General features: G+C 38.9%; 1 protein-coding gene across 2 annotated transcripts in view; it reads left to right on the top strand.

Annotated features, from left to right (window-relative positions):
* Nucleotides 1-25606, top strand: part of LOC101420909 (fatty acid desaturase 2-like protein FADS2B) — a 32328-nt gene extending 6722 nt beyond the window's left edge. The window contains exons 2-12 of one of the 2 annotated variants that reach the window (XM_004471069.4): nt 2515-2625; nt 5409-5606; nt 6858-6959; nt 13082-13207; nt 15860-15920; nt 17652-17728; nt 17925-18022; nt 19755-19851; nt 21647-21726; nt 22899-23024; nt 25046-25606. In XM_004471069.4, the coding sequence (XP_004471126.2) occupies nt 2515-2625; nt 5409-5606; nt 6858-6959; nt 13082-13207; nt 15860-15920; nt 17652-17728; nt 17925-18022; nt 19755-19851; nt 21647-21726; nt 22899-23024; nt 25046-25097 (1128 nt within the window). In that variant the 3' untranslated portion in view covers nt 25098-25606. The remainder of the gene's footprint in view (nt 1-2514; nt 2626-5408; nt 5607-6857; nt 6960-13081; nt 13208-15859; nt 15921-17651; nt 17729-17924; nt 18023-19754; nt 19852-21646; nt 21727-22898; nt 23025-25045) is intronic. The other variant, XM_023592434.3, reaches the window with a different exon arrangement.
* The last annotated feature ends 393 nt before the right edge of the window (nt 25607-25999 follow it).

The raw sequence follows: 25999 nt of genomic DNA, 5'->3' as shown, positions 1-25999 counted from the left end.
CTGGAAAGTTAAGTTGGTGCTAAACTAACCTAAGACCAGGACTAAAACCTAAGTGATAAGGAGAAACCATTACTCACTACCCAGATGATACATACTGATTTTAGTCTCATCCGAAAATAATCTGGCATTGTCCTTTTCTTGAGAGACAGTTCAGAAAGAGAATTAGACATTTAGGCAGGGATAGACCTTACAGCCTCTTGACTTTGGAGTCACGTAGCTCAAATTTCAAGGTCATGACTCTACTAACTGTCATGTAGGGCAAGGCATTTCTTCCCTTGGTGACTTTATCTGCACAATAACAGTGATGAAACTTCACAGAATAAAGGTGATGATTATGGGTTGGTCCACAAAATAACTTACATATGATACATTCAATAAATACTGGCATCATCCTCTTTTATCCTCTCTCCTTTCTTTAGCAAGACCATACTTGCTCAAGAATGTTGATAAAAAAACTGTTTTCACAGGTGTTTCAAAAAGAGGATTACAAAACTTACTCACTGAGTAGACTCTATTAGGAAAGTCTTTTAAAGAGTCAAAATATTCTAAAACTACCCAAACTCCTTTGCTGTACTGCATATCAATGCAATGAAAAAGGTCCATAAAGTGGGCCAGTGCCTACTACTTTTGAAAATTCTGCAGCTCTTCAATATGTCACAGTATTAACCTGTAAATGTTGTTGGGAATCGAAGAAACAATGAACCCAGAAGAATATTATTGTTGGCACACTGTTCCAGGACTCTGGATGACTGCCCAGAGTGAAATGAAATTACAAAGCTCATGTTTTCCTTATACCTTGATCTTTGTCCACTAAATTGTTTCCATTTTAACCTCCTAAAACCAAGGAGATTATGATTTTTCAGTTTGGATCACCCTGAGATACTTTAATCTTCTTCTTAATCACTATTTTCCTGTTTAGAGGAACTAAGCTTTAGAATCATAGAAAACAACCATTTAAAAATACCTTTGAAATAATCTAGTTTACATTTCCCAAGGAAGTCAGAGGAAATACACAGAAGCAGAATGAACAGTAGAGGCTGGACTGGTTCTCAGGTACAAGGGTCTTTCTACATCATTGAATCAAGGTCATATGAGTCTACATGGGTTGATATTGCCCCCTCAAATGTAACCTTATCACTATATAAATACTTTCTTATAAGTAAGCTTATATGTGGTCCTTGGATAGACCTAAAGTTGCTTCAAGATTTGAAGAAGGAGAATTCATTATATTCACTTGAAGAGTTCAGTGCTTACTTCATATTGGGCATTGGGATGTAGGAAGAAAAGCTCCAAATTGTTGTATGCAAGAGGAGATAAGTACTGGATTCTTATTAACAGTTGTGTAAATGTAAGAAAGATAGCTAATATTTTTGAGAATTTGCTGTATACTAATTGGTGTTCTAATTAATTCAGTTAAACCTTATAATAACTTTATGAATTTAGTGGCTATTATCATACTACCATGCTAAGGAAGAGAAAATTGTCAGACAGACAGATCAGGAGAGTTTCCCATGATTAGATAGCTAGTAAGTGGCAAAGTCAGGATTTGAATGTATAGAAAGTCTGTCTCCAGGCTCCATTTCATAACCAGAACCTCTCTGGAGCAATATGGGCATATATTCAAATAACAATATTGGTTGCATTTCTTTATTTTAATCAATTACCATCAGGAAATCTAGCATCTCCCTCTTGGAAAAGGCTTCTTCCCCAAAAACTGTTTAAATCCCTGGAAGGAAATATGTCTTACTTTCAAAAATAAGCATGATATAGGAACTGTCATCATTTCTCAAAATCACTTGGAATTGCTATTAAAGGTGAACCTTGGATGGAAAAATATAGTTAGTCATCTCTGTTTTCTACTTGGTTGTAATAAGTTACTGCTCAGGCCATGATAGCAATGTAACTCCCTCATTGCCAAAGTTAACCAAGCATACCCAAAGCTCAAGGGTCAAGCTTCCACATTCTCTCATGCCTTTGTCTTTCTGTTGTCACCAACTTGCCTTTCTCTAGAAATAATTTAATTCAAGGGTCTCATTCTCCGGAACTAACTCAAGAACCAAGAGGATACCTTAGATGGGGAAACCTGATTTGCATAGCCAGTCTTGGTCACTGCATGCCTCAGATAGTAGAGTGAGCACCTTCCACACCACACCTATTGCTAGACTTGAATGATTTATCATGGCCTGTAAACTCAACCTAACTATATCTTGTGATGCTTAATAAAAATTGAAAAAAACAGTGATCCAATGCTAGCAGATAACCTGGTTGTATTGGACTTGCCTGGTAAAGCAATATCTGGTACGTGGACCTCCATTAGGAGGTTTTCACAAAGGGTTTCCAAGGGTAATTTTTATCAATCAACTGGAAACGTCTACCTGGAGTTAAAAGCAAATCCTCTCTAATGGAGCCCAAGCTGGTTGCCAGGATGAAGCACAGGATGAGGTAAGAAAGAAGACTAATCTGTGGATATGCATGTCTCTTTCTAAGCCTCTAACTGGTCTCTCTGATTTACAGGATGCTTTCAGGGCCATGCACCTGAATCTTGATGTTGTGCAGGTGTACCTTAAGCCACTGCTTATCGGAGAGCTTGCCCCAAGTGAGCCTAGCCAGGAGAGAAACAAAAACGTGAGTGAGACCTCAGGACACTAGGGTGTGTGTGAAGGGATGAGGACAAGGCAGGCATATTTCAAGATCAATTTATTATTCTGTATGACAAACTAACCATCATCCCTGGATGGGACTGAAGTAGGGTAAATGAATAGATTCTGCATATTTCAAAAAATGTTTCATGCTCCTTAAACTTCTGTGAACTCTTAAATCTCTGTGAAAGAAAGAAATAGAATTCTTGGCTCTGTACCAAACAGTAATCCCGTGACTCTAAGCACCTATTTTGGTCCAGACAATTTGCATATATACCTTTTCCTTGACTGCTTGTAAATATTTGTTTAATGTCTATGTTTCCTGATAAACCATGGTAGCTGTCTATCTTGCTTGCCCCTGTTTCCTCAGAACCTTCCCAGCATCAGACAAGTAGTAGGAACTCCATAAGTATCTGCTAAATGAAAGATGCCAATATGTCTTAACTACAGCCCTTTTTGCATTTGGGGAAATTATAGATGAGAGAATAACTTACCTTTTGAAGTTTCCACACCTGGTAAGCCAAAGGTCTGGGATGCCAAATTACTTCTCTCTGACCCCAAAGCCCTATGGTAATCAAAGGAAAGTTGACATTCTTTCTTTCTCTAATGCTTTGACTCCATGAAATACTGTCTTTTCAAGGTCAGGGTCGCTGTCAGACAGAAAATTGCCTGGATGGTTTCACACAAAACTTAAAGGGACTGAACTTATTGAGCAATTCATTTTTCATACCAGCTGACATTTGTAGGTTTCTGAAGTATTTTCAAATAATTTGTACAAAATGCTCATCCATGTACCACTGTCAGGCAGATAGGGTAAAAATTGTATTCCCTTTTTAAGAAACGAGGAAATAGTTGTGCAGGGGGAGCAGTTTGAAACTGGGAAACAGAACCAGATGAGTGCAGAACTAACACTTCAGCTCACTGCTTAGGCCCACATGCATCTGCATAAGGCGTGCTGGGCATCATCGCGCTGAGCTCTGAGCTTGGACAGCCTGGACTCAACTCCCAGCCCAGCTGTTCAAGCTGGATGAGTTTAGCCTGGCTCTGTTATCATTCTGTGGCTCAGTTTCTCTATCTGCAAAATAGAAGTAATAATATTACCAGCACCATTAGAGTTACTGGGAAGATTATTGAAAGAGTGAAAGGTATTTCAAGTGCTTAGAACACTGTATGGTGCCTAGAAAATGCCCAATAAGTTTTAAATATTGTTATTATCATGAACTCAAAAGGGGCACTAGTAATTTACAGACTTCCAGATATGTCCTAATCATTTGGGGCAGGTGGCTCTAGGTTAAAAGATGATGCAAAAATGAATAGCTTTTCCTAAAATGTGTATGTAGGGAAAGGAAAGCACTACTAATGACTAATGGCTGAGAGCTATAAGATAATCATTATCATAAAGAGTATTCGTCTCTGGGAATAAAGATCCATCATAAATTTTTTTAGTATGTCTATGTAGATATTCACATATATATATATATATAGTATTTGAGCAATGACTGAGTGTCAGAAGGCATAACTTTAAGTTCAGGGTCTGACACTGACTTGCTGTTTATTTGAGACCAGTCACCCTCTAGTCTGAGCCTTGGTGACCACTACTCTGTACAATAAATGGAATGGAAAATATGACCAGGCTGGAAGGTATCCTAGAGATGTCCAATTAAATTTCCCTATGGTCGCAGAACTCCAAGACTGATGGGGTTTGAGAGATAAACACATCTAGGCTTTTCCCAGTCTTTCCCAGATCCTTTAAACCTTCCATCAGTGAAATCTAAAATGCAATTTTTGGCTTTATTATCATAGCTCTTTTTAAAAAATCTCTTTCCTTTCTTATATCTGTATAACTCTGTTCTATCACATAGCCTGCTTACTTTCTCAACTGTTTTATTTTCAAACCCATTGTAATATTAAACCAAAAGATTGATGTGGCAAGCTTATAAACCAGTGCTAACAGTATACATGAACACACACACTCACACACAGCATACATACACAGGACCACTCCTACGAGCACACACTATAACACCAATTGTGAACCTGTCTTTTTCCTGGGATCCACTACCCAGCTCCCAGGAAATTCATCCTTAGAGCTAATCTTAGTGAGTTCTGTTGTTCTATGTTCACTATCATCTCTGAAATAGCCTTTTCAACACATTAGCAGCTGATGACTTGGAAGGCACTTTGTAAACTGCACCAGTAACTATGGTAACACAGATCTATATAGATAATTAAGTTCCCCAAAGCATAACTGGAATCCAATCAACTCCTGAATAATACTGTGGTTTAGAAGTAAACTCCAGGGCTTGTGTACCTCTCTACTGACACTACCACTCCCTTCCCCGATCAAGAAAAAAATTCAGAGTTCCATAACAGCAGTTCAAAGACAGTTTACAAATGTTTGCTCATCTCTCTCTTCTTCAGGAAAAAAAAAATGTATTACTTTCCTTAAAGATTCTGTTACTTTGTTCATTGTACTCTGGTTTTAATTATGGTCAATTGATCCAATAATTTTGGAGGGAGAGGCATCTGATTAAGTGACATTTTCACAGATAGGATTTATATAAACTATATAAATTTTGCACTCTAAACTAATAGTACTAACCTCATTACTTTGTGAGAATTACTAAAACACTTACCTAAATCACTTAGCAGAGTGTCTAACATATAGTAAGAACTCAATTTACATTGGCTATTTTATTATTAATAGGTTGGTTTGTGTTCTCTTTCCCCTGAAGATACTGATTCCTCTCCTGGATGTTTATTTCACAGTCCGAGTTGGTAGAAGATTTCCAAGAACTGAGAAGGTCATTAGAGGCTATGAACATGTTCAAGGCCAACGTGGGATACTTTTTACTTCACCTGGCCCAGATCTTGATTTTGGAAGCCCTGGCTTGGCTAACACTGTGGCATTTTGGCAGCAGCTGGACTGTTACAATATTCATTTCCTTTCTTCTGACAATTTCTCAAGTAAGGAGACATACCAAACCCAGGCAGTAGTCTTGGGAAAAGGTTCATAAATTCTTCTTTCTTCTATTTGGATCGTGTCAGGTGCTGCCTGACACTTCTTGTCAAGCTACTAACCTCTGTACCACTTACTAGCAAGTTACCAAACCTCACTGGTCTCCAGTTCTTTCATCTATATAATGATGATAGTAATTTCCTTATGGAATTATTTTGAGGAGAACTAAACACGCTAAAGCATAAAATACCTACACAATGACTAGCACATGGTACATGATCAATAAATGATAGTTGCTACTATTAGCCCCATTTTCCACTCAAGTTCAGTCATTGATGATTTATCCTCACTTATGCACCACTCTTCCTTATCCTTCATTCATTAACCAACTAATATTTATCAATGCATCAGACCATGAATTCTTCAAGGGCAGAGACTACATCCTACTATATGAGAATAAGAAAATATAGATTCCACCATGACTGACAGTACAGCAACCAGCACAAAGCTACATTTGATCAATCTTTATTGAACAAAATAAATAATTTGATCTTCGATGAGCACAACACACTGTGCTGTGGATGAAAGAAAAATTAACGCACATGACCCCTGCCCTTGGGAAAAGTTTCATTCAATGGAAGAGAGGGTCATTCAAATAACTAAGTATACTACCCAACAGAATGGTATCAATGCCAAGTAAAACAATAAGCCTTTGGAGCAGAAAGAGGCATTTAATTATGATTAGAACAATTGGAGAAGGCTGGATAGAGAATGAGCAGCGATGTGTATCTAAATTGTAGAAGTTTGTACGTTGATTTTTTTTGTTCAAGAGACAGCCAGCTTTATTCCTTGAAGAGTGACTTTTGGAAACAAGAAGGGAAGAAACATTTATTGGTTGCTTAGCATAAGCAGGACATCTTACATATATTTAAGTTGCACAGCAGTCCTATGAGACAGTTATCATCCCCATGTATCAGTTGCAGAACTGAGACTCAGAACTACTGGGTAACATGCCAAGAGTCAAGTATGGGGAGATTTTGACAGTGACCAGGAGAGCTTTCTAGGCTGAGAGAACCACCTGTGCTAAAGCACAAAGGTGGAAAAGAACATGACAGGTATGAGGACTAGAAAGGAAACCTTGGCCTGAGCTCAAACAAGTTCTCTTATTATTCTCAAATGGGCTCCTGAATTTCCTGAGGTACTCATTTACTGATTTCTTGGCTTCCCAACTTCTGTAACAGTGAGTTTTTCTCTTCTAGGCTCAAAGTGCATTTTTGCAACATGACTCGGGACACCTTTCCATATTTAAGAAATCCAAGTGGAACCACCTAATGCAAAAATTTGTGCTGGGTCATCTCAAGGTACAGGGTGTTCAGGGAGAATGATGGGAATTTCTTGAACATCATTCCTTAGGGCAGTGGTTTCTTACTGATATGAGTGCCTTTTTATTGTACACTCACATCAGTAAGAAAATGTTAGTATGTAAGTATACTAACAATGTAGATAACTTATATATCATCATATGTCATATAATATTATAAATATACACTAAATAGAGAAAAATGTTTCTTTTTCTAAGAAGTTCTAATAATTTTTCCTTACCCCAATAGATTATTTTGTCCAATTCCTTACCTCCTACTGCCCCAAGGTATCATCTCTTAGGAGAAGAGTTGTGCCTTTAAAAATGAAGATGTGCAGTGTAAAATCCTGAATGGAATAGACTTAGAAGGGATCTGGACACTTGCTTCTGGGAATCTAGGGGAATTCATCAGACCTGATTAGTCCTTGGAAAGTGGGGCCATGAAGAAATAAAGGAAAGGATGCAGGGGAACAGATAAGAGTTAAAAAGAAAGAGAAAAATGTACAAGGAAGACCAGATGGCTCTGTTCAAGAGTCAAGGGTTGTGAAACCCAGACTGCTGGGGAAAGCAGGTGGTGATGATGGCAGCTCATCTTACACCTCCTAAAATAAGCTCCAGGTGGACTCAGGAATACTGTTCTATGCATGCAGCATCTAGAAGAGTGCCTGGCACATGGTAGAGCCTCAATAAGTATTTGTTGAATAAATAAATGAATGAGGGAGGTTTTAGAAAACACTATCCCATGCACCACCACAAAGCAGTGCCTAGAAGAGTACCTGGCATCTAGGAGGCCTTCAATAAGCATTTTGTGAAGGAATGGCTGTCTTTAAGAGCCTCCTGGACTGCTTTTATTTATTTATTTATTTTTTAAGATTTATTTATTTATTTAATTTCCCCCCCTCCTCTGGTTGTCTGTTCTCTGTGTCTATTTGCTGTGTCTTGTTTCTTTGTCCGCTTCTGTTGTCGTCAGCCGCACGGGAAGTGTAGGCGGCGCCATTCCTGGGCAGGCTGCACTTTCTTTCGCACTGGGCGACTCTCCTTACGGGTGCACTCCTTGCTCGTGGGGCTCCCCTACGCTGGGGACACCCCTACGTGGGGGACACCCCTGCGTGGCGCCACACTCCTTGCGTGCATCAGCACTGCGCATGGGCCAGCTCCACACCAGTCAAGGAGGCCCAGGGTTTGAACCACGGACCTCCCATGTGGTAGCCAGAAGCCCTAACCACTGGGCCAAGTCCGTTTCCCTCCTGGGCTGCTTTTAAAACACAGTGGAACATAGGGCATCTTTAGGACATTGGAATTGTTCTGCAAAATATTGTAATGGCAGATAGGCCATTATACATTTTTTCAAAACCTATAAAGCTCTACATATAAAGTGTAAACCATAACGTAAACTATAGATCTTGGCCAGTAGCAATGGTTCAATATTGGCTCAATTGGAAAAAATGTACCACACTAATGTAAGATGTTATTAATAGGGGAAAATGTGGGAAGGGGAAAGGGTGGGTTATATGGCACTCCCCTATACTTTCACTGTAACTTTTCTGTAATCTAAAATTTCTCTAAAAATAAAGTTTACATATATATAAAAAAATATATATATATATATGGTGATACCTAGGCACCATCTCTAAAGGTTATAATTTAAGTCATCTATGACAGGGTCTAGATGTTCAGCATGGTTGTGAAAGCCTCCCAGATGATCCTAACTGAAGCCAGAGTTGGAAATCACTGCCTTAATAAAAGATCTGGCTTCAGTGGGAGCTCAATCCTAGTTAGCCAAGTCACGTGGAACAAGATACTTAATATCTGGGAACTGGAATGTCTTCAACTGTAAACTGAAAGTAGATGATGACCTCAATTTCACAGGGCTGTGGTCAGCATTATATGTGGTATTCACGCATCATGCTTAACATAAGCCCCTGACATGGGAAATAATAGTTGTTAGCTATTATTAACTTAGAAGCAGACTTTTCAGATATGAAAATGAGGGTGCAAACTCATTTAGAAAAATGTTAAATCATCATGGTATTAAGATAAGGGACTAGACCATAAATTAGAACATCACTGAGTTGGAAGTTCCATGGAGTCACCTAATCTTATCTACCTTCTTCTCAGTTGAACAACCAGAGGCTTAAGTAGATTAAATAACATAGACTTGGATTCATATTAGAAATATGTTTATCCTCCAAAATGATTAGAATTTATAATACACAGTCATTCTATGGGAAGTTTCATTTAACTAGAAAATTCCTGTAGACACACTATTCCACCCTTGAGCCATGAGTGTTAGATAGATAAGGTGTTTCTGGATTCACTGAGAAATCTTCACCACAGAATAAAAGCAAACACAATTTCTGATGTCCTTGTGAGGCTCAGGGAGTGGCCTACTCCATGTTCCCTCTCCTGTTTTGAGGAGTCAGAAACAATGGAAAGGTGAGTCTCATCTGCCCTGGAGGAAATTGGCAGTTGATTTGGTGCCAGTTTGTGCATTATTGCAGATCAGCTCCAACCTTGTTGGTACTTTTTAAAAATTTGTCCTTTTCCATTGGTTCAAATCTGTATGCAGTTATATGAATTGTCTTCTGAAACAATTTCGCACAAGTTGAAATGAATATAACCTCGACGACTTGCAAACAGAGTGAGGAAATGAGAAATGGTTCTAAAAACAAATCAAGCATATTCTGCCTTTTTGCAGGCAAAACCAGTGATTTATGAGCAAAATGAATATAAGATTCAATTATGTGCAGAAAAGAAAATTACCTGTGAGGAGGAAAGGTACACTGGAAGTAGGTGACAAAGAAAATTAGAATGTAAACAGCCATATCCCCACCATATACTTGCATCATAATTTAGAAATTTTAAAACTTGATTTCAGGTCAATTGACCCTTTCCTCAGAAAAGGCACAGATATTCAGATTCTTTGAAGTTTTCATTCACAAGCTAAGCAAAAGCATGTACATATGTTCTCGTCTTATATATTTGCATAATATAATGTTTGCATAATATTGTAAAATGAACCCTTCTGAAAACTAAACCATGAAATGTGTGCATATATTCTGTACTTGAATGCAATATAAAAATCAAAATGGACCCCTGTAGCATATTTTTTTTACAAACCACTGCAGTATGCACATTTTGAAAATTATAAAAATCAAGGGTTCTTAAAGGGATAATGAGGCAGAATAATTGAAATTAGTACCTTAGAAAATCTGGCCCATTCTGTTTCCATGATTATACTCTAAAACATTTTGGGGGGAAGGAGTGTCAAGCCCATTATTTCCTGTAATCCTGTCAGCAACTAATCCATTCTACAGATGAGGAATTTTTTTTCAAAGATTTATTTATTTATTTATTTATTTCTCTCCCCCTCCTCCCCCACCCCGGTTGTCTGTTCTCTGTGTCTGTTTGCTGAGTCTTCTTTGTCTGCTTCTGTTGTTGTCAGCGGTACGGGAACCTGTGTTTCTTTTTGTTGTGTCATCTTGTTGTGTCAGTTCTCTGTGTGTGCGGCTCCATTCCTGGGCAGGCTGCATTTTCTTTTGCACTGGGCGGCTCTCCTTACAGGGCGCACTCCTTGCATGGGGCTCCCCTATGTGGGGGACACCTCTGCATGGCACAGCACTCCTTGCACACATCAGCACAGCGCATGGGCCAGCTCCACATGGGTCAAGGAGGCCCAGGGTTTGAACCGTGGACCTCCCATGTAGTAGACGGATGCCCTAACCACTGGGCCAAGTCTGCTGCCCAGATGAGGAATTTATCCAAGGTCATGCACCTAGTAGATGGCCATGTGACAAGTGGAGTATTTAAACTCAAGTCAATTTCAGTCCAAAGCCTGGTTTCTTTATGGTACATCAAGAAAGGGCCTGACTTGGAAATGAGGTATGACTTAAGGTGTTTCTTGTGTAGAACTTGGAGCAGGGCAGCCTATTTTGCATGGAGCTGATAATTCTCCCATCGCTATGGAATACTCTCTCTCTGTCTCTGGTAGGAGCAGCTTCCAGAGAGAGGAGACAAGGTTGGGGCCACCACAAATCATAGCTATGATTACCTGGTGGGTGACCACTGCTCTAAGCTCCAGGGCTCCAAGCTGTTACTATCTGATCCCTGATGTAGATGAATCAAGACCTGTCCCCCATACTGCAACTGCAACAGGTAGTTGGAAGGGTACTGTCACCTGGTGAAAGAGGCCAAAATTTTGGCTCTCAGAGGGTTTAATAGAAAGAGAGAATCATTGCTCACACACTGTCCCTGTTTGTCTACTGTACCCATGAGATTGCATGTTCTAGAAGTATGGAAATCCAATTTTATCATATTTAGTTTTGTATTCCCAGTGCCTAGCTTTTACTTTAAAGTAAGTGGTGGGAGAGCAGATGTAGCTCTAGTGGTTGAGTGCCTGCTTCCTGTGTATGATGTCCTGTATTCAATCCTAGGTCTCTCCTAAAAACAACAACAACAATAACAAAAACCACAGTGAATGGGTTATTAAATGAATGGATGAACAAAATGAAGGAGTGAGTGGTGGTATGTCATTTGATGGGAGTGTATGGTTCCCAGAAAAAGGAAAAGAAATTGATGAGTATAGTTGAGTTTCAGGTATCATGAGACATCCCAAAGGAAATGTTTGGAAAATGAATATCATACAGGCATGATATTCAGGAGAAAGAGCTGGCCGGGAAAAAGAGATTCCACTGTAAGAGTGTTAGAGGTGATAAGAGAATTCTCCTCCTGATGGGGCTGGGGTCAGTTTGCTCAGAGGAGAACCTGCAAAGAAAACTAAGGATTAGAGATTTCCAAAAACACCCATCCCCTTCTACCAGAGAAGTATAGTGTCTAGACCAGTGTGGTCCAACAGAAAAATAATGTAAATCATGCTAAAAATGGCATATACCATTTTAAATGTTCTAACAGTCACAGTTTTTGAAAGTAAATACGTGACCCAATATACCCAAAATATTATCATTTCAACATGTAATCCATATAAAGGATTATTAGTGAGATGTTTTACATTCCTTTCTTTGTACTGAGTCTTCAAAATCTGGTATGCGTTTCATTCACATTTACAGGCCATCTTAATTTGACTAGCCCCCTTTCAAGTGCTCTATAATCTCATGTGGCTAGTGGCTGTCATATTGAACAGCACAAGTCTGCAATATGTATAGACTAGTTATGGACAGATCCAAATGCACAGTAGAAAACTAACATTACTGCTTATTCTTCCAAACTGATTAACAAAGTAGAGAAAGGAGGGAAAAAATAAGTATTTCCTATGCGCCAACATTATGCATACAGTATATTATATCTCCTCAAAACCTCCCATTGAGGTAAATTCTATCATTTTACTGCTTTTACTTGAGAAGGAAATGAGTCTCAAAATGGTGGGGAATTTGCCTAAACCATGCAGCCAGTATTTGTGCAGCCAATATATGAAACTAGGTTGATGTGCCTCCAAATCCTTTGCCCCGTTTAAACCCGCAGACTTTCACTGAGAGAGAGAGAGAATCACAAACAACCTACTAAAAAATGATTCAAGTCTGGCACCAGCTAAAAGGTTTCTATTCCCATTTATTTTTATATGAGAGCATCGAAGCCTTGACATGCAGTGATCTGAGCCAAGTCTCCCTCTTGAGATCACTTCAAAACCCATGATTCTTTGAAATAGTCATTGAAATAGGATATCTGGGGCCACTTCTATCCCCAGAACTAATTAAAGTCTCAGAGCCAAGGTTCTTTTGTTTGTAAAATAAGAATAATAATTTCTGCCCACCTACCTTCAGAGTTTTGTGTTTTGTTTTGTTTTGTTTCTCAATGAGGATCAAATAAAAGGTTGGGAAATACTTGATTTTAACACATTTTCATGATTTTCATCAACAGGAATTGTATTAGCCTGACACTGTCTTCCTGAGCCAGGGAATTACTTGTTTATAGGTTACAAGAGTCTCTGACTGACAAATCATTCTGATCTGGCAGTGAGGGCAAGTTCAAAAAACTCATTTGACTTTAGGCATGTGACACCGCCCGCTGTCCGCTGTGTGTGGTGGCAGGCATGCATGCAGAAAACTGACAAGGAGGGGCAGTTCAGGAAAGAAGTCTTTAAGCTAATGAACCATCTCTTCTCCTCAGGGTCTTTCAGCAAACTGGTGGAACTACCGACACTTCCAACATCACGTAAAAACAAACATCTACCCCAAAGACCCAGATATTGACGTGGGCCCCCTTTTCCTGATTGGAGATTCACAACCTGTCAAGGTATGTTTAGATTCCTTGGCACTAGAGAAATGCAAAATGGTTCCTGGAAGGCTTCCAGACTGTCTTGGAAACATCAGGCTGGAAATTCCAGAAATACCAGATTCAAGCACATCTGAGACCATCTCTAAACTAGCAGGTCTTGGATATAGATTTGAAATAACTCAAACTTCAGACTCAAAGGAGATTTGGAGTGTATGACTCTGCCATCTTAAAGTCATCCAGTCCAGCTTCCATGGGAGAAAATATAACCCATATTGCTCTGCTTGAGCAACCCTGGTGACATACGAGACCATGCCCAGTGACTGCTCACTTCCTCTTATGCAACACAAGCCAATGTCAGAAAGCAGAACTACGTTATTGGAGTTGGACAACTCTCCCATATTTAACAGGGACATGGATACACATTTATCCAGAGAAGACAGGTCATTAGATTTAATAAGCACTAGATCATAAACATCTAAATATCTAGTCTCCCCAACAATTCTAATCGAGTTAGGTAAGAGACTATGATGCTATTTTCTGTGCTCCTTTGGCTTCATGTATACATGAACCAGAGCTCAACTGCCTTGTAAGACAGCTACAATGCCCACCTCTAATTTGGACTTCTTAGACAACAGACAAATGAGGAGAGAAAGTCATATCTGAAGTTTCTCAATTATTGGTTCCTTAAACTTCAACTCTAAACCATCATGTAAAGGACAATTTGATTTACCAAGTTTTTTCCTGAGAGAGTTTTCCTTCAACAAAGAAGGTATAGGAATATCCAGAGAAAAGTATCTCTTTTTTCTAAGTGGGAAATGCTGGATCCTACATGTTGGGTGATTAGGAAGATGATGATCTCTCCATCAAGAAGAAAATAGATGTTTTATAATAGAGTGTAGTTTTGTCAGTTGCTGCCTGGGCCTTGTGGTATATAAACCAAAAATTACTCCATTCATTGAAAACAGATTCTCCCATTGTTGGGAAACTTATCCTCTTCTCCAGCTGAATTAGAAAACAAAGTCTGTTGCCTAGATTAAAAAAAAGTAAAATCCTTGGCTATGATCACAAATTTGTTGCTTTTGACAATGATTCCACAACAAGTAGGGCATCCCTGATGTTTGTAAATGCCTATGCTCATCTCCAGAATTATAGTATGTTGATTTCTCCCATTGCCCACCCTGAGCAAGGGAGGTTTTGTATAACTGAAGTTTATGAAGAAGCATAACCCTCTCCAGGAGTGCCATCTTTAGAGCTATATTCAATACACATGCTGCATCTTCATCAGTGGAGGAGGCCACACCTTCAAATTTTGCAGCTGCTCTTGGGACATGTCCCCAGAACCTCAGGGTTCTATGTAAGATAGTTCCGAGGATGCTGTGCAAGAGATCATTTAAAGTCACTTAAACTCCAATGATTGTTGAGTTGTTCCACATCAAAAAAATAGTATATGAGAATTTGTATTTTATGCATGGTTTTCCTGTAAACCCACAACTTCTCTAATTAAAAAATAAAAAAGCAAGCCCTGAACATTTCTTTTCTTCCTGCTTTACTGCCAGTATCTCCACCACTTTCTTCAAACATTCATTCCTCTAACAAGTATTGATTGAATCTTCTCCTTTGTGCTGAGACTCAAAATCAGTCCTTCATCTAGGTTTGCCAATTTCCAAGCATTTCCTACCTAGTCCCTCTTCCATATTTCTCATTATTTAAATATATGGTAGCTTGGGGTTAAGTCCAAGGATTAAATAGCTGTTGTTACTTCATCACCATGAGATTTATTTTATTTTTGACAAGAAAAGAAGAAGGACAGACCCTACCAATCAGATAAGAAAGGAAATCTACATGTTGGAGGGAAGATTACAAGCGTATGGGGAAAGCAAGAGTCAAACAACCTCCATAGTGTTGTAACTGAGTGAACATGCAGCAAAAATAGAGAGCAGATGTAAATTACCATGCACATTTTTGAGTGTCTGCTAAGTCCTGGAGATATAGCCCTTACTTCAACACCTCTTCTCAAGAGGTTTTCTGTCGTTAATTCTGAGCACAAATTAAATTAACTAATGGGACCCTCTAGGAAATGAATCAAACTCCAAGCAATGAGATTGTATATGTATAATATCATCATGTCTTAGAATTATTAAATCACAGTAAGAGACCCATAATGAGAACAGAAAGGAGGAAAGAGGGGATAGATAAGAGGGACCATACCTATATCTTTTATCACATGACCATTCAATAAGTATCTATTAGATAAATAAACAGAGATGGAACCTGAACTTCAAACAATTTTAAACATACCATTGAAGAAGAGCTAGAAAAACTCATCAGAAATGTTCCATTTCAGGCAGGACTCCTCTCTACATCAGGAGAAAAAAAATTTCCAAGTGACTCCCATAAAAAAAAAAAGATTACAACCCCCAATGGTTAAACAATTTATGCAAGAATTGCCCACACTTAATTAAAACAAAAACAAAATGCCAAAATATTTTCTTTCAACCCAGTTCTGGATATACTAGTGGCTCAAGTTTGTTTAGCTAATAAATGTTGATCAAGTGGCTCCTTTCATAGAGATTTTACACACACACACACACACATGCATGCACATGTGTCCTTGAGTATAATGACAAGAAATGTTGTCTCTTATTTTAGTTTTATTCTTTCTCCATTCAGTATGGTAAGAAGAAAATCAAATATATCAACTATGAAAAGCAGCACTTATACTTTTACCTAGGTAAGTGTCCTCAGAACCATCTTCTTCATCATCCCATTTCCTTAAGGCAAGTCATTGTCAAGCCAGAAGGCATGACTGGAATCTTCTCATGAAGAGACCAATCCATATCTTATGGTTACTGAAAAAGGGGAACTTGTCTTGCCTCAGAATGACTGGCATAAAAAACTAAAAAGGCAAGTAGAGAAGTGAATGGGCATTTTTAACAGGAATCTTATCACTCTGGGTATCAGGCAGGGAAGGAGATGCTCCAAAAGGGTCAGAAAACAGGATGCCAAACAAAGGAAAGACTGGACACTGCCCAAGAGGAAAGTAAGCATGGCATTTGGGTGGGGAAGAAAGAGGTTGGAAAAGAAGGCCAAAATATTTATAGTGTGATATCAGATAAAACAGATGCCTAGGAATAAAAGTCACCTACAGATTGTCTGAGTGGAAGAAAGCTGTTTCTTCCCATGGCCACTATATAGCTTTAGTAGATAGTTTGGTGGACAGAGACCTATATATATATCAGATATTTATGAACATGAGCCCAAGCTTGAAAGAAAATACTGTGTATCTGAGTAGTTCTGATAACAATAAAAGAACATTGTAAATGAACAGGCCTTATTCATAACCAAAATTATGACAAAGAAAGATACCAAGAAGCCCCAAACTCTGCTTATCCAAAACATGCTTGTGCATTTGGGAAATAAACTAAATTCAGGGAGGAACCCAAATAGGTCGTGTATATCAGCAAACAAAGAATGATTTAACCCAAAATGTCAATAGTGCTAAGGTTCAGAAACTCTGCTGTAGATGATCTAACTAGCCCAAGTGTGACCACCAGTGCCACCTATAGCCTGCTTGATGAGGATGGCCTGGGGGCCCATTTTTTAAGAGGTGGAGACTTACCATCACTGATGCCCCTTCTACTACTGGAATTCAAAAGCCCCCATCTTACACCAGTCGCTGACCCCTTCTCTCAAACGATCAAAGTGGTGTGAGGACATTGGTGCCCCATTTTGTAAGGTAGCTGATCCCTAACTTATCTAGATGTGTGTTCACATATGAAAAGGCTGGTAAAATTTCTTCCCTGAACCCTCCTCAGTCATGTCTTTACCTCCCTGTCTGGAAGCGCTGCAACATGCCTTTTGCTCATGAGGAAAGAATGAATCATATAGATTCACTGCTGAATGCCTGCCTCACAGACCATGCTGACACCAAGAGCTGTTTCACTGTGTCCTTTCCTTTGAATGCCAGTTTAGCATCTCAGGTGCAGTAGAGATTCATTTGTTTTCAGGCAGCCTTGCTGGTCCTGGGGGGAAATGCAGGTAACAACTTGCTGGCCAGGATATGAGTGCAACTTGTTTATTTCTGTCACCCCACTATATTAGGACAGGACCCAACCCCAAGAATTATGAGGGATGAGGGATACTAATGCCCTTGAAAGTTCACAGTAGAAGCTCTTTGGCTCTAACTCCATTAGAAACATCTTAAATCGTCAAAGGTTCCCTAGCCCCTAGAGGGAGTTTGAACCTGAGGTTATAAGCACTGTGCATCTTTTCTGGATCAGACTAAAATTCTGGTTCAGCCTCAGAGACTCAAAGAACCCACTGGAGTTCAGTTTAGGGCTCTGGAATCTTCCCTGGCATACTTTCTCAGGGTAACGTTCCAGGTTGGCATGGAAAGGAAACAGACTACTGTTGGCTTCATTGAGGTCTCATTTATCCACTCTCTTTTTCTGTTCTTTTTCAGTTGGACTCCCCTTTCTTATGCCCGTATATTTCAACCTGCAATCCATGCAAGTTATGTATCTTCGAAAGTATTGGGCAGTGAGTAACTGGTCTCATTCTCTAAAACCAAAACCAGGTAGAAGAGGGGAAATGAAAATGCTTGACAGCTTCCAAATGTAGCTTCCCTGAGTAGTAGGATCTAAGATTTGGCCAGGACATGAAGGGATTCCAACTCAATGAAGGAGAAATATAACTGTGTTCATAGCATCTAACTGTCAAGTGTTTTTCTCTGTAGGACATCGCCTGGGTCAGCAGCTTTTATATCCGCTATTTCATCACATTTGGCCCTTTCTATGGAATCTTTGGAACCATGTTGCTCATATATTTGGTCAAGTAAGAAAGCAAGAATATTCTCTTATTCTCATAGCCCAGATTACCCTTTACTTTCCTCATCATAGTTGTTTGTGATTAGCAAAATATTATGACACCACACTTCATTCCCTGGAACTGAGGCTTTTCTAAGTAAATGTAAAAAGAAATAATTGAGAAAACTGGGACTTTTATTTTCTCCAATGTCCCCTCCCCTCTTCTCTACTTAAAAAAAGGGTTTTTGATCTGGGTTAATCAAGAACAATCTTGTGATTATAGTGGGATACTTAAAACTGTCTTAGAATGGCTCTGCAATGAAGTGACAAAGTGGTGCTACATCCCAGATGACATGAATCCCAATATATTATGAATGGGTAAACTAAAAGCTGAAGAGAAAGAGAGAAACCTGATTAGTGAAAAATCTCCTAGCTCTCACCATGGACTGGCGAATTGTTCTTAAGCCATAGATTATCCAAATGAATACGGATTTAGAGATAGCCAAGTGCACTGTTTCTAAAACTTTAAAGTACTAAAATGTAAATTTCAATTAAATTAGACTGAAGGGAGCCTGAGGTTCTGTTCTTCTAACAAATTCCTAGGTTCTGCCAATGCTCTGGGTAAAGGGACCACTCTTTGAATACCAAGACTCTAAGACTCTTTTTTAAAGTAGTTTGTTAAACTTCTTATTGCCCCTTCAAATCAGTGGGACATACTAAAGGCAAGAGGGAAGCTGGACCATGTGACTTTAGGACCTTCAATGCTTGGGGACAACTTCAGAAGCATCTCTTATAAGATGATCCTACAAACATAAGCCTCCTACCCTGTCCTAGGCCTCTCAGTCATCAGATCTGAGACAATGCAATAAGTAAAGATGATGTAGAAGAGTTGTGCCAAGTTTAAGAACAAGACAGTCTTTGGAAGAAGTATTTGCCCAATCTCTATTTGTTTTCACTTGCTTGACTCTCAATTGCAGCATTCCAGCTGATCCCCATGTCCTTTAAAATACTAAACCAGTTGGATATCCTGCCAGAGATAATGGGAGGATAGGGATTTTGTTGTTTTCGTGGTTTTTTTAAGTTCTTTTGTGACTAGAGATTTTCCCAAAATCAAAATGACTTCAGGCTAAGTGGCTAAGCCACTTCATCTTTCCTATTTTTCCTCCCCCACGGTGTTACATTATTATCCTAACTCCTAAATAATAGAAAGTACAGTGATAGTTACTATGTTCCAGGTGCTTTGCTAAAGGCTTTACATGTATTATCTTATCTGACACAATCCTCACACAACCTTATAATGTAGGTAGTCTAATCTTCATTTTTCTGATAAAGTAAATGAAACTCAGAGATTAAATAATTTCCCCAAGTGCCAGTGCCAGTCAGAACTTGAATGCAGGTCTATCTGATGGCAAAAAAAAACAGCCTTCGAACTACTTTACATATGCTCTTAATTTCCCCTGGTATCTTTTGATCCTTGTACCAGGGTTATAGCAAACTTTGGAGGCACTATTGCTGTAAATTTTGTGGTAGGGCAGACTGCAAAGTTGATTGTTTAGTGCTGCAATAGATCTCCAAGGAAATAAACAAATAACCTGCGTTTTTACTGGAGTACTGCAATAGACTCCAAGGAGATAAACAGATGACCTGCATTTTGCTAGAAACTGAGTCCCTTTCATGATCTCTAGTTCTCAGCCAGTTCTGCCAGAGGTGAATCACTTGATGCCAAAGAGTCATCACTTTCTCATTTTATTCTCTGAAAGGTTTCTTGAAAGTCCCTGGATTGCATATGTTACTCAGATGAGCCACATACCAATGAAAATGAGCGAAGAGGAGAACCGGGACTGGCTCAGCACTCAGGTAATGATGGAGTTCCTGTGGAAAGATTCTTCAAAGCATGCTATTTACAGAGTTACTGAAAATAAAGTAGCTCACACTTATCGAATGCTTGCCAGGGACTAGGTCCTGTAACTTCATGAGGTATGCACTATGATGATTTCCCACTGTCTAAATGATAAAATTGAGGTATGAAGAGGTTGAGTCATTTATGCCAGGTCACACAACTGCTAAGTGGTAGAGGCAAGTTGATTTCAGAGTCTTTACTCTAAACCAGGGAGTCAGCAAACTAGAGTCCAGGGGCCAAACCCAGTCTGTCACCTGTTTCTGTAAATAAAGTTTTATTGGAACACAATAAAACTTATTATCCATGGCTGCTTTCATGCTACAACAGCAGAGTCAAGTTGCTGTAACAGAGACCTGAAATATTTATTATCTGGCATTTTACAGAAATGGTATCCTAATCCCTGTTCAAAACCCCACAGTTTGATCAACCTCTAGATTTATAGCATTCCATCAAGTGAATTACAGCATAAGTTTGTCTAGAAGGACGCTCATATTTGTTTCATAGGATTGAAAAGAGAGAGAGGCCCAAGACGGAACATGACCTGCTCTCCAAGCATGCCATTAATGCTGAGCAAAGTTGTGACCATTCCAAAACACCCCATGTGCTAGGTGAATGCCCCTTACACTGAGCCATTGACAGAGAAATCCAGGTCATTATCCTTATTCCTTCTCCAAGCTCACACTTACAATTCAGTGGACTGTCTAGAGGGCATAGAGCAGTACTGCTGTAGCTTTTTGGTCTCAGGACCACTTTACACTCCAAAATTATTGAGAACCACAAAGAGCTTTTATTTACATAGGTTTTTTATTTACATAGGCTAACGCTATTCACTGTATTTAAATTAAAACTGAAAAATTTAAAAAATATTTATCCATTTTAAAATAGCAAGATAAAATCAATACCTATTAACATCATCAGAGTGATGATGTCATCACATGTTCCATAGCCTGTGGAAAGTTCCACTGTATAAGCATGAGAGCTGAGAATATAAAGGGCAAATAATACATTAGAAGTATTATGGAATTAGTTTTGACTCTGTGGATTACCTGATAAGGGTCCTGGGAAACCCCAAGATTGTTTGAACTACACTTTGAGAAACACTGGCTCCTCAAAAATAACATTCAAAATAGCAACAACCCCAGCTAGAATTAACTTGGAAGTGCATTGAATAAGGTGATGTTCATGAGCATTCTTAACCATTTTTGTATGATGACCCCCTTGGCAATTGGGAAAACTCTGTGAACTCATTCTCAAGATACTGTTTTTATTAATACATAAATTAAAATATGTAAGATTACAAAGGAAGCCACTTACATTAAAATATACTTCTATCCACAAAGCCCTTGTTAGAATCCTTGAATGTTTTCCCCTTCATTTAGAAGTCTTTCAAGTCCACCCTATGGGACTCACCCCTATAATCCCATTTCCATCTACCAAATCCTGCTAAACACCCAGTCCTCACCCACAACATATTAGTCTTCCATATCCAATGTCTGCCAGTAGCTTAATCCCCTCAACTCCTCCATACTCTTTTCTAGGTCTTGATTTGTACATACTTCTTAGCAAAATGTCTTATAGCCCTTAATCTCCTTGAGACCTGGGGCTTTGTATCCTTTATGACCCCATAGTGTCTTACACAAAGTGCATGCTCAATAAGCATTTGTCAAATGACTGATAGAATAAAAAAATTAACGTTTTATTTGCTGGATACTTGAGCTCATTTATATCTAATGTAAGACTTTTTCTTTGCAGGTCTTGGCCACCTGTAATATTGAACAGTCCTTTTTCAATGACTGGTTCACTGGGCATCTGAACTTTCAAATTGAACATCAGTGAGTAATAGAAACAGTCCTATGATAGAAGCAAGAGCAGTCACTTGTATTAGGTCCCCATAAAGACCAGAGCAGAGACCCTTGGGTCTCAGAGGGAAAAAAAATTAGGCAGAATTCTTCAAAGGCTGCCATCTTTCTAGAAGGCTCAATGGTAAAGTAAGGAGGCCTGACAATTATTAAGTCAATGGAATAAAATATTGAAAATTACTAGTGATTCAGTTTCTAAGTTTCTAAGGGCTTAGAAATTGGTGACTGTTCTCTTTGCATTTGGTTTGTTGGTGAAACCCAAAAAAAGCATACCAGTTGGGGGTAACCAAGTGGTGTTGAAACTTAATTAAAATTTAATTTAAATATTTATTCCTTTAGAGCTGAGGTTACAAAATAAACAATGAAATCCAGCCTCTGATTCAATTTCCAAATGGTCTAGAAATACTTCATTAATGGGTTAGTTAAGTGAACATGTCTTAAATAAAAAGAAAATGAAAGAGAAACTTCGAGAGTCAATCTCTCCAGAATATTTAGGGGAGGCCTTTTCTGTGTCCTCTTTGCATAGCCATTTCTGGGATAGTCAGGGGCAAAAAAAGATCTTATTCAAGGATTTTTTTGCCCTTCCTCTCATGTTAGTTCTTAAAAGCCTCAGCATAACAAGAAGGAATTTTTATTGGTATTTTATCAAAGACAAGGTTAAAACACAAGACAGTCACCAGGCTGATTAGTGGAAAACCTTGGATAAGAGCTTACATCTCCTCACTTCTTATTGCCACCTTAGGACTTCTCCCTATATACGTGACTAGAACTTATTGAATACACCTCTATTCATGTGGCAGGGGTTGCATGATTAAAGAGAGAAAGCTCTTCATCTCTCCTGGGTATTTCAAAATAATAGATAACCTTATAGCCTTTATTAGATCTGGCCAAAATTAAACACATTTAATGGGGCTAGTATTTATTCTGTTAACATTTGCCACCCGCAAAGCTCTCAGAGGTGTTACATGATAAGATGATAATGTTTGGACCAGGGTTTTCAAACAGTTCAGGAAAAAATATATTGTGCAATATCAAGGTCAGATCTGTGTTATTGACATGATTTTATTTTGTAATAGGGAAAGAAAATGCCTTTCTCTTTAGGTCTAAGTTTTGTTTTTTTTAATCTCCCTTGTCTATTTCCTTAGCCTGTTTCCCACAATGCCACGACATAATTATCACAAGGTGGCGCCTCTGGTGAGATCACTGTGTGAGAAACACGGATTGCAGTACGTGAATAAACCCATATTGAAGGCGTTTGGAGATATCCCCAGGTAATAACATCTTCTCTCTCAGCTCATACCTCTCATTTCCCTTCACTGCTGGTCCCCAGATTATTCCCTGGCTTTTGAAGCATTCATCCAACAGTCTTATTAAAGGGGCACCAATATCCCCTGCATGTACACAATGCTCAGTGGAGAATAATATCAACAACAACAATGATGACAACAATACCACTTACCTACTTCCTTGTAGGCACTTCTTAGGGAAACTGCCTTACTGCCTTTCTATATTTTAAACTTTTTGAAAACAGGGTGGTGAGTTATTTACTATTGTCTTTCCCATAAGACCTCACACGTGCTTTATAAGTGGTGGAAGGGACTCTCAATTCATCTGCTCCATGGTTGCAAACTTAGATGCTTAGATGTCTGTAGGGTCTGCTGGGACTTCAATGTGTGAACCCAGTCTTGGGTGACCTACCAAGACTTGTGGGGATACAGGAACTGAAAATTTATCCTCTTCTCTATCAGTCAGCCAAAGGGAGTTTAAGTTACAAGATCCTAAAGAGCTGAACTCAAGGTATCATAAGAGGTACTTTCTCTCCAAAGTCAGCTGCCACGTGTTGAAGCAAGATGGCAGGAGATCTCTACCTGATTGCTCCTTCCTTCTTCCTCTTAAGGCATGGGTCCAGCTTCTTCTCATCTCAACTGCAGGCTGGCATAGGGCTTGTTTCATTCTGGGCCTTCTCAGCTGCTCAGATGTTCTGTTCTCTTCAGCTGCAAATTATCAGGAACTGGCTCATCTCTCCCTAGCTGTTTGAACTTTCTCCTTTCTGTCACATGGCAAAGTTCTCTCCTCTGGCATCTATGGAGCTCTTTCTCTTCCTGTTGTCTTCTTGAGTGAGTATCTATTTATATCAGCCCACAAAGAGGGTGAGGACTCAATCTGAGTCATGTCCTTCTGACTTGGTTGAATCAAAGCCCTAATCTTAACAGGTAATTTAATCAAGACATGTCAGCTGAATCTAATGCATTCAAAGGGTATCACACCCAGAGGAATAGATTAGGAATAGATTACAAATATAATCTCTCTTTTGGGGATTATAAATAATTGCAAACTGCCACACTCCTTCTTTAGGTATTCACATACAATTTCCTGAAGTACATTGAGTCCATCAAATTAACAGTCAGTGATGGACACATTTTGTTTCCAAGTGAAGAAATTAGAATTTCTAAAAGATTTCTATTGCTTTTAGAATTGGGGAAAAAAGAAAAGAAATGAATGAGGCCTAGTGTTCCAACTTCAGACTTACCAAGTCTGCCTTTCTCGTTCTGTATCCTCCAGGCATTTGACCTCCCTTCCCTTCTACCAAACTCCCTACGCCTGGCCATTTCATTTCCTTTGCCACTTCTGCCTCGAATATTCTTCCAAATCACCACCTTCCCCCACATCACTTTTTCAATTCCCATTCATTCTTCAAGGCTTGTGTTAGTAATCTGTTCTCCCTGTCAGTCTTTCCTGACTCCAAGACTGTGTCTGTCATGTGTGTTTGAAGAACCTGGTTCTCTTTATTCATGACTTAATATCATAATAGTGATTAGATAATATATTGGGTAATAAATTGTTTCACATTTGTCTCTCCAAGTGGACAGGCTCCACATCTGTCTCATTCATGGTTGCATTCCCAAAGTATAGAACAATATCTTTCATACTATAAAATAGCAAGTGTAGATAGATATAGGATGGGATGATATACTGTATATGCATTATCTTATAGAGTTCAGAGAAGCATTTTCTTTTATATAGGAGAAAAAGCTAACGGTGATGGTTTAGAGTACAGAAGAGAACAAAATGGAAAAAAAAATCAATATCATTCTTAATGGAAAGGTGAATTTACCTGCTAAAAACAGTTCAATGTGTTTGACTTCTCTGCTCAGAGTCAGGGAAGACATTTATCAGATACAGCTAAAAATGACAATGTTGTTTGAATCAGGTATAGGAGCAATGTTCTCTGGAGAAGCCCCTTTTAATTTCAAATCTCAAGTCTTGATGAATTTGTTTACTCCCTCTACAGGGCCTTGAAGAAATCTGCAGCTCTCTGGATGGACGCTTATTATAAGACATGACACAGAACATCATCCTCGACACTCATATAATTGCATCTCTGAAGGGACTTGGTGAAGGTGAAAGAGCTCTTATCTGCTCAACTTCCAGTGTCATTGGCATATCTGAGTGTACCAGGGGTGCCCATCCCAAAGAAACATAACCCTTCCTGTAGGTCTTCTCTAAGAAACAGAGGGAGCACTGATGACAAAAGAGAAATGAGAGTCCAGTGGTTTTATTTCTATCAGTAGGGTCTTGAAATTATTCCTACCAAGAGATATCATCTGGATCACCTCTGCCAAGAGGGCATAAATATTCGAGTCCAGTAAAATTTTTCTGATGAAATGGACATATGAAGAGGTGGGTCAAAAAAGGAACATCTGATGGGGTACACTGGAAAATAGTGAATTAAAGAATCATGTAATTAAGAAGCACTTGTTGAGCACATCTTTTTGCTAATTTCTCTTTAACTGTGTGAAATTTTTGTCATAAAAATTGAATATAATGAACATTAAAATCTCTTTAAATATTTCATATTCACTTTGGGTTTTCATTATTATAACTGCATAGTGTATATATAAAGTTTGGTTCCAAGGGGAGAAATTAAAATTTCTATAAAATCTCTTATAGGAATGTCCAGCATCCAGTACCAATAGCAACTGATGAAGCAAGTTAAGGATCTATATTTAAAAGGTGTTCTGCCCCCAAGGATGAGATTTGGCTTCCTACTCCCTACCCACCAGAGCAGAACAACTATACCTCATTACTGGATGGCCCTGATGAAAAAAAGAACTTTATTTTCTATATGTAGACCCCAGGCTATGTCAAGGCATTATTCTACCTTGGCACCAAAGTAAACATCTTAGAATGAGAGCATTCTCACTAGCACCAACACTAGCAAGATTAGAGGACGCTCTCAATACCA

The sequence above is a fragment of the Dasypus novemcinctus genome, chromosome 10 (genome assembly GCF_030445035.2).
Source record: "Dasypus novemcinctus isolate mDasNov1 chromosome 10, mDasNov1.1.hap2, whole genome shotgun sequence".
Lineage (NCBI taxonomy): Eukaryota > Metazoa > Chordata > Mammalia > Cingulata > Dasypodidae > Dasypus > Dasypus novemcinctus.
This window is presented reverse-complemented; position numbering and strand designations above follow the sequence as displayed.